We start from the raw sequence: 12579 nt of genomic DNA, 5'->3' as shown, positions 1-12579 counted from the left end.
CATGCTGACACACAGGCTGCCTGTTCTCTTTAGGAAGCTACCACGGATGAGGGTCTTCCACTCCTCCACCAATTTCAATTGTTGTTTATCCTTGGCTTGATACCACCAACCTCTTCCCCAAAGCCATACGCATATCTATCATTCTTCTATGTATGAAAAATCATCAAAGTAGAAATCATTTCCCATATGTTATATTTCTTCAGAACAGTCCAGAAAGTACCTCTCCATTTCCTTAACATTAATGCAGACATTTGTTTGTTTGTTTGTTTGTTTGAGACATGGTCTTATCTGTAGTTCAGGCTGGCCTTGATCTCATTATGTAGACCAGATTGGCCTTGAACTCATGGCAGTCATTCTGCCTCAGCCTCCTTAGCGCTGGGATTACAGTGTGTGCTACCATACCCAGCCTAATTAATGCAGATCTTATAATTGCTCCTCAAGTGAAAGTTCTAAAACTATGCAAATGTAAAACTGTCATGATATTTTTGGAACATTTGCCATTATTCCCAAATCTACTAAAATGTACAGAACAAAAAATACATAACATCAAGAAAATCCTTTATTAATATTATTCTTATTGCATTCCATTTTTTTTTTTAGGCTCCTTCATGTCCCTGGGCCAACTGTTGGCTTCTCATGACACTTCAGGAGCTGGGGATTTAGCTCAGTGGCACAGCACCTGCCTGGCAAGCACAAGGTCGTGAGTTCGATTCCCAGTACTGGAAGAAAAACAACAAAAATAAATAAATAAACAAATTCATGACACTTCAGCAAAGTTTGTCATCACTGTTGCTATAGACAGAGATAGCTCTATCTTAATCTTATCATTCCCTCTATCTTAATGTCCTCCCTCTGTATTTTTGGTTCATTTTTCTGCTTTTTTTTTTTAAACATTACCATCAAACACACAGCATATCAAATACACATCTCAGTCCCTGAGGAACTGAGAGGAAAGTAAGGTGGAAGGCCAAAGAGAGGTGCAATAAGACCCTTATCATAGGGATGAAAAAACTGAGACCCATGAAAGCTAACAGTTCCCCAAGTCCTCATATGCCTCAATAACAGCAGAACCACCACACAAGACTTGGCCTTAAGCTTTCTTGTGTAAGGCTCCTAACTCACTCTCCAAGAACCGGTATGCAACATTAGGGGGCATTTGATCATGCATAGCTATTTCCAGTGTTAAAAAATGTATGGCAGGGAGGCGGGAGAGATGAGAGGTGAAGGGGTTAGTAAAAGAATTAAAATGTGGAAAAAAAAGCATTAAAATGTGGTGTTTTTTTATTTATTTATTTTGGGGTCTTGAGACAGTGGTCTTGCGATACAGTTCAGGCTGGGCTTTAACTCATTAGATAGCAAGGGTTGGCCTCCAACTCACAGCAATCCTCCTGCCTCAGCTTCCTGAGTGGTGGGATTACAAACATGTGCCACCATGCCTAACAAGATGCATTATGTACATGTAACAACTCCCCAGGGTAAATGTAATCATTATGTACTACCAACATGTACTAATAAAAAAATTAAAATAAAATAAAATTTAAAATATGTATTAGAAGAGTGCTTTCTGGGACAATCTTTCAGCACAGTTCTATAGTCTCATTATTCATAATCAATTTTCAATCAATAGTTGATAACAATGAAAACAAGGAACATAAGCTAAGTACCAAATAGAACTTATCACAACAAATACAATTTATATCTCCATAAGTAAATAGATTTCTAGCTCCTGCACTACAGATGTGCCCCCGGAGAGCAGAGAGTCTGTCTCCTTACACCTTATTTCCAGTGTCACCTAAACATGTTGTAGAAAAACTATTCGATCAACCCTGTACTGTCAAATGAATACATTTATTCAAAGTGGAAATCATGAAAATACAGCCTTAACAAAGATGACCTAAAATGTGAATACCAGCTCCACATCCTCACATAGGCTGGATTGGGTAATTTCACTACACTATTACAGCCTACCTTTCCCTGGTGTAAAATAGACAGGGAAACATCCACCAAAAAACAACTGGATTATTCAGCAAAACTATAGGCAGCAGGAAGGACTCCCAATCCTTTCCAGAGCTAAATAACACCCACATCAATCACAGTCACTGGGGTGCTTGTCAACAATCCCTGGGGTAAGTAAGGCCCAAGAAACTACATGTCATCAGTGTTCATGGGATTCTTATGCAAGGAAGAGACCACCATTACACAAAAAGCCAGGATGGAGACTCGCCAGGCCTCATGGCAGAGAGAACCACTCTACTGGAGCAGAGCAAGATTCCTGCCCACAGTGGTTTTCTGTGGGAGCTGTGCCCTTTTTCACTTAATGTTGCCCCTGTCTGGGCCTGTTGGTCCTCCATTCTGCGCCTGCTGTTTTGGTCTGTTCTATTTGCTGGAGGATCCCATCCGTCCTGGGAAGAGAGCCTTTCATGAGGCTCTATAGGCAGCAGGAAGGACTCCCAATCCTTTCCAGAGCTAAATAATTCAAGAAAAAAGAAAGCTTTTCCCTTTTCTTCTTTCTCTTTTCAAGAAAGCTTAAGGCCAAGTCTTGTGTGGTGGTTCTGCTGTCATCGAGGCATATGAGGACTTGGGAAACTGTTAGCTTTCATGGGTCTCAGTTTTTTCAACCCTATGATAAGGGTCTAATGCAAGGCTTGCCAGCCTTGCATTATTCTCACCTTAAAGATGGACATAGCAGTGTTCTCAGTGTCCACAGTGCTGGGTTTTCTCCTAACCTGTCCAGGTGAACTACAAGAAATCAATACTGATTTCAATAACGGGATCACCAGAGGAGCCTGAGATCATGGAGGAGCCCCTCACAGAGACAGAGCCATGATGAGGTTGTTATCAGACTGATTTGGGTGAAGAAAGATCAAGCACTTAAGAGAAAAATATTGCCATCAAGATCAGTAGAACCAGACATGGTGGTGCACACCTGTGATCCCAGCACTTGGGAGGCTGAGGAAGAAGAATTGCATGGAGCTTGAGGCCAGTCTGAGCTACATAGTGAGCTTAAGCTAAGACTGTACTATGAAGAGAGACTTTGTCTCAAAAAAAAAAGAAAAAAAAAAGTAGAAACAGCTGAAGGAACGTGAGAAAATACAAAAATACAGTAGTAACACAATATGGATACCAGATTTAACAATAAAATATCTGATGTTCAGTCTAATTTGCATTTCAGATAAGTAATTATTTTTATTATAAGCATGTTTCCTCTAATACTTTTGCTAAACAATTTGTTGTTGATCTGAAAATCAAATTTAATTGAGCATCTTGTATTGCTCACACCAAGGGAGGAACAATTGGCAATGCTAGCCCTGCAAAATTAACAACCACAGGCAAAGCAATTCAGCTTTTTATGAGGAGCAGACCTATGATCTGGAGCTGTCTGAGTCATTCATCTAAGTAAAAAATCAGTGAAATAGGAGATTTAATGAGAAGTGTTCTCTCCCTAGCTCTGTGCTCAGAAGTAAGAGGAGTATAAATGTCATCATGAGAAATATTCCTAACCTAGAGATCCTTCACAGAGGTGGTGATAGCCACCTATCATATTCTCACACCGGCAATGTGGATATACCTTCCTCATCAGAACCTGCCGCAGAGGGCCAGGACACATAAATAAATGAATGCATGTAAATGAGTTAGAACAGTGTTTTGAACATAGGTGCAAGAATTATGATTATAATCATCATCAACAATCAGTGTTATCATCTGGGGCAACAGATGTTTGTTTTTCATGCGACCATAATACTTTAAGTGAATTCAGGACTCAGAATATGATACAGATTCCTAAGTTTATTCTCATTTCTGCCACCAACTGCTTCACTTGTGGCCTTGGGTAAAATTCTGGAGTTTCTCTACCTGGAAAATGAAAGAGAATGGGTAAAAATGGATTCAAATCTCATATGAATGGAAATGTAACATATAATTATGAAGTGTTGTCATCAATAATATTCCTTGTGCCCGGCTAAGTTATTGAATCAGAAAACTCCAGATATTTGCTAAACCATCTCACGTCAAAAATGCCTGATCAGAAAAAAAGAAAAATTTCCTGTCTGAAAACACATGAGTTTTCAAATGTTTGATACTGCCTAAGTGACTCTGACTTGTTCTCAAGTCAGACAATCTCAAGATGTAACCATCAGGAAATCTCCATCAGATGTAAAGTAATCAACAGACGATCCCCTGAAAGGGCCCTCACTACCATTTTTGCATAAGAAATCCTAGACTGACACCAGCCTAAGGAGTGGGAGATATGAAGAGGGAAACACAGAAGTTCAGCAGGGCTAAAGTCTTCCCTCCTGGGCTCTCTCACTCACAGTGGTCCATCCACCCTGTTCACTGTACTCTTTCCCTACATTTACTTGTCACAAACTCATCCTGCAGAGTACAGTATTTTTCCTACCCTTAATAAATGTAAAACTTTCCTACCATTTGTGCTTGTCTTAACCAACTCTTTGCTCAGGACACAAAGAACCTAGAAATCATCTTTAGGAGAATCCAGCATCCCAAGATCCAGTAACATGACCACTCAGAAGTGCAAGTATAAATCAATGAATAGCATCAAAGTCTACCCTTTTGTAGTTTCTTTCTGTAGAAAAATCACATCATAGTTTATCCCACTTCTTCTTTATAAGTAAATATTCACCTGTAAATTGTTAAATTCTAAGAATAGCTTAAGGGGATCCAAAATTAACTGCATTCCATTATCTTATCACCAAATCTTATCAACTCCTTGTCAAGATATTGAGGGAAAGTTTTGTTCAAAAGATAGGGGGCTGAGGAAGAGACCACTTGGATAAAGCAGAATAAAGTACTTGTTGATCAATATTATTTTGCTTTGAGGAAGCTAGAAATGATTACACTCCAAGAAATAAGCAATAATGATAAAAGATATGGTTAACAGCCAGGCATGGTGATGCACATCTGTAATCCCAGCACTGGGGAGGCTGAGGAAGGAGGATCGCCACGAAATCAAGGCCAGCCTGGGCTACATGGCAAAAACCTTTCTCAAAAAACTATTTTTTAAAAATGTGATTAATATAATGTATCTCTTTTAAGCCATGCAAACTTTCTACCTCAGAGAGGGCAATTCTGACTTTAACATTCTTAATATGCTTGTCCAGAACAAGACCCTATTTTATTTTATTTTTTATTTTTTTGATTGTTTTGAGACAAGGTCTTGGGCTGGAGTTGAGCTCACTATGTAGCCCAGGCTGGCCTTGAACTTACAGCAATTCTCCTGCCTCAGTCTCCCAAGTGCTAGGATTACAAGCATGCACCACCACACCCAGCAAGGACCCTATTTTAAACCAGTATTTGAATAGAGTTCATAATGTAAAGATATTTTTCCCCCACAGGATGTTTTAATTTCACAATAGAGTTACAAAGCTCTATTATATGACAAATGACTAAGTCAGTTATAGAGAATTTGTACCACACATTGATTACTCCATCTCTGAAATGTCTGGAACCAGCAATGTTTTAGATGTTTTCAGATTTTGGAATATTTACATATGTATAATAAGACCCCTGGAGGATGGAACCCAAGTCCAAACCCAAAGTTCATTTGTTTCATACAGCCTGGAGTTCATTTATACAACATTTTTAGTGCATTTGTATTTTGTCTGAAACCTACCGGAAGTCAGGTGTGGACTTCCCACTCTTGGCACCAGATCTGTGCAGAAGTTCCAGATGGAGTACTTTAGGTTGGATATTAGGGATGCTCAACCAATATAATCAGTGCTAGTTTATAATAACAGCCAATAGTCACCAATAAACTTTTGTGGCCAGGCCTAAAACCTACTATAGTATCAAGGTCAGATTCAGAAAGATTCTATATGGACAGTAATAACTTTCATGAAATCCAAAGAAGCCTCACTGGGTCCTTCTAAGCTGCACGCTTTTCCAAATGACTTTTCTCTGCTTGTAGAGCCTGTTCATGCCTTCAATCTTTTTTCAGTCGTTCAGCATTTGCAATGTATTCTTGACAGTTTTGTTTCTTCATTTGCACCTTCTCCCAGGCTTCAATCGCTTTGGTCAATTTCCAGGACAAAAGGGCACTTGCATGGCACAGTGGACTAGGGACCAGAAAAACTGCTGTAAGGAAACCAACTGGGTCCTTTGCAGCCCACCTCACAACAAATTCAGCCCAAGACTTTATGTCCAACATCTCTGCAGTAGTCTCGGGAAATCGTATGCTTGAGTAGTGATTCTCATTCTTTCTGGGATTATCAGGGACCTAATCAGTTTCAGATTACCCTGGATTGTGGTTGTTTTAATTCTAATGTACACTCCTGAGAAGTTTAAATTTCCTTTGTCTTTCCCTCCTTGCTAATGCCTCCCCATTCCTCAGAAGTGCCGCCAGCCCAAGGATCCACAGCCACCCCTGCCCCCGGCCACCGCCACAGGGCATGGATCCCAGAGCAAGGCCAAGAAGCCAGGCAGTGGACACAGCTGCACCTCTTCAGGCATAGACAGCCACACCAGAGCCATCACCCCAAGCGCTGGGACTCCTATAGTTTAATGAACAGTTGTTTTGTAAATTACAGACTTTAATATAACTTGCTGTTTTCTTAATCCCCCTAAAAACACCCTCTTAGAATGTGGAAAATGTTCCATGGGAATAATTTATATGAAAACTGACTTTGGGAGTGGATTTTTTTGTTGCATTTTTATTGTGGTAGAAAACAGCAGGCTTCTATCATCATCTGCCTGTCTTGGTTACTTTTCTCTCATTGCTGAGACAAAATACCTGACACCCAAAATTAAGGAAGGAAAGGTTTATTTAGCTTAGTTTGTGGGGGTTCCAGTCTGTACTTGGCTGGCTCCATGGCAGAGCAACACAGCAGAGGGCAACTGTTCATAGCGGCAGAAAACAGCAAAAGCAACATGGGAATATAGCTCAGTGGCACAAGTGCCTGTCTAGCAAGCGCAAGGTCCTGAGTTCGATTCCTGGTACCAAAAAAAAAAAAAAAAAAAGGAACATGAGCAAAAAGGAGAGGGGGAGAAAGCCTCTTTACCTCCCTTACATTGCTTGCAAACTACCCACCCCAGAGCTGGTACAGCATTCACACCCATAATCCCAGCATTGGACCATGAATTCATCATAAACTCTAGAAGCTCGGCCCATGGCTGCATGAGGCTTCAAGGGGGACATCCAGACATGAAGCATAGCACTCCCAGTTGTAGGAGCACACCTCTGCTGAATGCTAAGTGGAGAAAACGAAAGCAGATGACTTCTATGATGGAATCGAGCAACTCCATAATGAAGATAAGGCTCAAAACTGTGGGTTGTGTGTGTGGCACTCACTTATAAATACAAGAGGGACGCACTTCCCCTAGTTCACCTTGCAGACCGTTTTGGTCATGTGGTTACAACAGTGTTACCTTCCAGTGCAAACTAAAGCTGACTACTTCAGGAACAACCTGTCAAACCAGGAAAGGATATAGAGGGAAATATACCTTATCAGGCTGATCTGAAGTGAGCCAGACTTAAAAAAAAAAAAAAAAAAAAAAAACTTAATTTATTTGTGCAGTTAATTATAACTCAGCATTATTTAAGGGCTAAAAAATAATTACCAAATTTTTTTTAAAGTAAATTTCTGGCCAGGGATATAACTCGGTGGCACAGTGACTGCCTGGCAAGTGCAAGGTCCTGAGTTTGATTCCCTGGTATAAATAAATAAAAAGTGTAAATTTCTTTGTAATATGTCAGTTCTGCTCTTTGCTAAAATGTATCTTGCCCCATGTTAAAAAAAATCACATTTAGTGTTTAGGAAAAAAAAAATTCCAAAATTTAAACTTTTCCCCCAGCATCCTGATTTAACTTTCCTGTTGCTTCTCCATTGACTACTTTATTAATTTTAGACATGTTGATTTACGGGCCTGCCCTCCACCAAATAAGTAATCCCTGAAATTTTTTAAAAGCAGAATGAATGTGAAAGCCAGGTTTAATCCATGGTTCTAATGCCAATTAGTCTGCAGAGCGTACTTTGGAACTTCCCAGATGAATCAGAGGCGGTAACCAAGAAGTTCTCACATTAACACATTGCTCTGGTGTTTGTCTCATCTCAGTTTTTAGGGTTTAGAAATAAAATTACTATTGTTTTTTATCTTAAATTTTTAAAAGGCATGTAACTAGAACACTTAGATTTGTTGAAAGTATTTTTGACATTTGTATAAAAGAATTTATGACAGAGTTAATATATCCAGGTGCTCACCAAAGAAACATATGTGTAACATATAATTATATTTTTGTAATCAATTTATTTCCACCCATTTATAAGCAGGAGGAGAAGGTCTAGATGTTGGGACAGCTCTATGATTTGAATCTGTAACATATTATTCAGTATCCTAGTTTTATGTTAGGCTATTAGAATTTTCTAATAAAAATTATTTTGTCTCCCAACATACCTACGTGTATTTCTCTTAATGATCCCTGAACCCTGCGCTCCCTTTGCAGCCTGAAAAAGATATTATAGTCAGAACCAGGTACTGATGATCAAAGCCTCTGGTAGCAATAAAAAGTTGTCCTAATATATGTATTATATATATGATAATGCCAAAGTGAGTATTATTTTTAAGTATATGGTTTCTCATTGTTAAGTACATTCACATTTTTATAAAACATCTCCAGAACTTACTCTTGAAAAACCAAAACTCTAGCAATTACACAGCTTCCCTTTCTCCCCCAGCAGAATAGAAATCTGGCCATCTATAAATCAAATATATGAATTTTTAGTTGCTAGTTTATAAGATGTGAAGTCATGGGAAACATTAAACTCATAAAATTTAGGGGAAGAGCAACATTTCCACCCTCCACTTGAATTGTTATTAATAGTTGAGTGGGATTTTGTTTTCTTTTTGATTTGATTTTTGGCTTTGTATTTGAGAGAGAGTCTTGCCTCTGTAGTGTGGAGGACCACCTAGGTGACTCTCCTTGAAAGAGGAGCAATTGCTTCCATTTTGGCTGAGCCTGACCCTATTTCCATGTATTGATATGTACATAGCTGGTTGGGACTTTTCCTTATCCCTTCAATTGGCTTTCAGCAATGCATATTGGTCCAGCTGGTCTGGTCTAGCCAAGGGGCTGATGGTAATCTTTGGAGATGACAGGCATGTTTCCCCAACCGCCCCCCTTGTTCCCATGAGTGAGCCAGGATGAGGCAGGATGTGCGAGCAAATGCTCCACACTCTCCACTGGGATGGAGCCTTGGGACAGAGTCTATGACTTCCTGGGGCTTCCAAGATTACACATCAAAGCTGAAGCACTGACCCCAAAACATTAGGTACTATCTCAATTGTGTTATACACATTACTTTTTCTGCATATCCTTCTCTCTGCATTGGCAGAGGTGATTTCAGGCCTCCTAGCCCAGCGCATGGCACTCACCCACTTCCCACAGTTCTCACAGTCACTCATCCTCAAGCCACTCCCTTCTTCATGAATGAATAAAACCCAGATTTGGCCTTGGGTCAAGGCCTTTATTCTGGATAGCCATCATTGTGGCTGGACTGAGGACCCACTGGTTCCCCATAACTACAAATATGCTTTAGTGTCTTTATTCTTGCCATGGGTTGCACTGGAAGTGGTAGATTGGAATTAACTCAATAGAATGCCAGTAACTTTTCATTTGATTACAAATATAAACTTCCTGCGCCACAACAAGAACTGGGAAGGGCTCTCTATATGTAGTCCAAGCTGGCCTGGAACCCCCTATGTAGCTCTGGTTGGCCTTGAATACGTGATCCTCTTGCCTCAGCCTCCTAAGTGCTGGGAGTACAAATGTGTGCCACCAAGTCCATTGAACTCTAAATTTTTACTTGAGTAGCAAGTATGCAGCCTAACTTGTGTAGGTTTTAAAAGTCTGTTAACTGGAAGAGTTTGTTATTTCATTTTGAGCTGGAGGGGAGAAATATATTTGAAATACCAGAGTTAGAGTTGAATTTATGCTAAATTAGGAGAGTAATAGATTTTCCAAATTATATGTATCTTGTTGAAAATATGAATTGTCTTTTATTTGTAAAAGATTCAAAAAAGATAATCTGGTTTCAATTTACTGAGTAATATCATTGGAAAGCTTACTGATGTTGCTTGATAATCTTATATTTTGGGAATATACAGCTATGACTATAGCATTATTTATAAGTACAATTGTACTTTTTAAAACATTAAATTTGCTGGGGAGATAGCTCAGTGGCACAGCACCTACCTGGCAAGCACGAAGTCCTATAGTGGATTCCTAGTACCAACAATAAGTAAATAAATAAAAATTAAAAATAAGATACTAAATTTGAATGAGCAATCCCAGAGATAGCTCAGTGGCACAGCACCTGCCTGGCAAGCACGAAGTCCTATAGTGGATTCCTAGTACCAACAATAAGTAAATAAATAAAAATTAAAAATAAGATACTAAATTTGAATGAGCAGTCCCGGAGCCTAAGCCATCGACAGGGGAGGAAAAGAGAGGAGAGAGCAGCGGCCGGAGGAGTTAGCAGCAGCTGGAGGAGTTAGCAGCAGCTGCAGACCATGGGGCTGGTAGCCCCTGCAGAGGTCCCATCTGCAGCAGCAGGAGGAGCTCCAGGAAATGGAAGAAAAGAGGCTGCCAGACAAAGGGCTGAAGGTCCACAAAGGCCTCTGGGGTCACACTCTGAAGAAACAGGAGATGAAATGCCTGAGCGACTGAAGAAGATGGGTGTTAATAAGACTGAATCCTTACTCCTCTTCCCAGAGGGTGGGGGATTCACAAGCCCAACAGACTTTTATTGGGACATCATCCTATTCTCAGCAAGGCTATGGTTGTGAATCAAAACTGTATAGCCTTGACCACGGCCTTGAGAAACCTCAAGACAAAAAAAAAAGAAACTCTGGTTTTGCCACCCTCAAAAGAAAAATACATTAAGCGTGGAAAACCTAATAGGTCCATCCACAATGACCAGCAGGTGCAAGAGCTCCCCGCTGGGCAGGATGTCAGAGAAATCAATGCATTCGTGGAGGAATAAGAGGGCACTTCAGCCTTAAAGGAGCTTTCTTGGCCAGCCAGTGTGGCTAGACCAGAAAGACGTCCGGGCTTTGCAGAAAGCTATGTCTGCTCTGTAAGAATTGTGCTGATGTGAAGCTATATGTCAAGAAACTTGTTTTCCTCTTTATTGTGCCGTTTTGGCAGCAAGATGTCCATTTTTGGCAGCAAGATGTCCGTCTTTTAAAACACTGCTTTCTTCTAGCCTGAGTCTGGGGCAGGGATCATAATGCACAGCTGGTGTTGATATGCTCATGTTTTCTGCTTTGTTACACTACCTTTATATGGGAGAGTTTGGAATGGAGGGCTCAAGGTTTCAAAATGTCCGCATCCTTGTTCCACTTAGTGAAGAATTTGGAACACCAGACTCCCTGGATGTAGATATTGGAGGACTCTTTGATTACATGTGTTATTATGACATTGTCCTTAGTTTTTCTTCAGACTCTGAGCTCACTGAAGCTTTAAGGGTAAATCAGAACTGTTTACACTGCGAGCCCAATGCCCACAAGGCTTATTATTTCTGCACAGTCTCCTTTTTATTTTTTTTTAAACATTTATTACAAAGGAGGATACAGACTGGTAAAGAAAGCATAAACTGAACTTTGAGGACTCACGCAGAATTATATTAGATGAGTCCATTGCATCAAAAAAGATGCAGCTGGACATGGTGGTGCACACTTGTAATCCCAGCATTTGGGAGGCTGAGGCAGGAGGTTTGCCATGAGTTTGAGGCCAGCCTTGGCTACATAGTAAGTTCAAGGCCAGCCTGGACTACATAGTGAGACACTATCTCAAAAAAACAAAACAAAACAAAAAGATGTGAAGGCAATGTTACACTGCTTGGGTACTGAGGTGGCGGACCTCTCATTTCATATCTTCGCCCCTATGCAGGGTATGTCAGTGTCATTCAGGCTGTCATCCCAGGGAAGATAAAAGTGACTAGGGCAGAAGAAGCCATGGAACCTTACCACAAAACGCTGTTCTTGGAATTTAACGTATGCTAGCACAGGTATAAAATTCTAATTTTTATTTTGATCTCTAAAATTGCAAATTTTCCACTTTGAAAACACCACCAATTCATTCTGATTTCACTGTTTGGGATTTGTGAGGTCAGTGTTTTTAAGCCTACAAATATGACATCCAAGACAGATGAAAGATCAGTATTAATGTGGCTCTGCTTTTAACGTTAAAATCAAGCATTCAGTACTAGTGACTAAGAGCATTAAATGAGACTTGAGGTTCTTTTTCTCCTAATGTAAGACGCTAGATGTGAGAATCATAATGACCTAACTGCACTCTCCACCTGAGCTTTGAAACTAGCCCACTTTTCCTGATTTCAAGGCTAGATTCTCATATTTATATTCAGTGCTTTGTTGATAATTAAATGTTTGGAATTAGAATAAATTCATTCTAAAAATGAAGATAGCCACACATTTGGATATAAATTCACTTGAATTAGAGAATTGGGTAGAGCTTCTGATTTAAATTTTAAAATATTCTGTGTCTTATTTTTAGAGTTGATTTGTACATCAAACAGTAGCTCACAGAAAGCATGTAAAGCACAGTGC

At 39.9% G+C, this 12579-nt stretch overlaps 1 protein-coding gene and 1 pseudogene across 1 annotated transcript; one reads left to right on the top strand and one right to left on the bottom strand.

Annotated features, from left to right (window-relative positions):
* Window positions 1-926: 926 nt before the first annotated feature.
* On the top strand, window positions 927-12015 carry LOC102007485 (annotated as a pseudogene).
* Window positions 5939-6163, bottom strand: LOC102005199 (small integral membrane protein 15-like). The gene has a single exon (XM_005414524.1). It carries the CDS (start codon window positions 6161-6163, stop codon window positions 5939-5941), a length of 225 nt encoding a protein of 74 aa, XP_005414581.1.
* Window positions 12016-12579: the final 564 nt, after the last annotated feature.

Source organism: Chinchilla lanigera, unplaced genomic scaffold (genome assembly GCF_000276665.1).
Source record: "Chinchilla lanigera isolate Chin_1 unplaced genomic scaffold, ChiLan1.0 scaffold00187, whole genome shotgun sequence".
NCBI lineage: Eukaryota > Metazoa > Chordata > Mammalia > Rodentia > Chinchillidae > Chinchilla > Chinchilla lanigera.
This window is presented reverse-complemented; position numbering and strand designations above follow the sequence as displayed.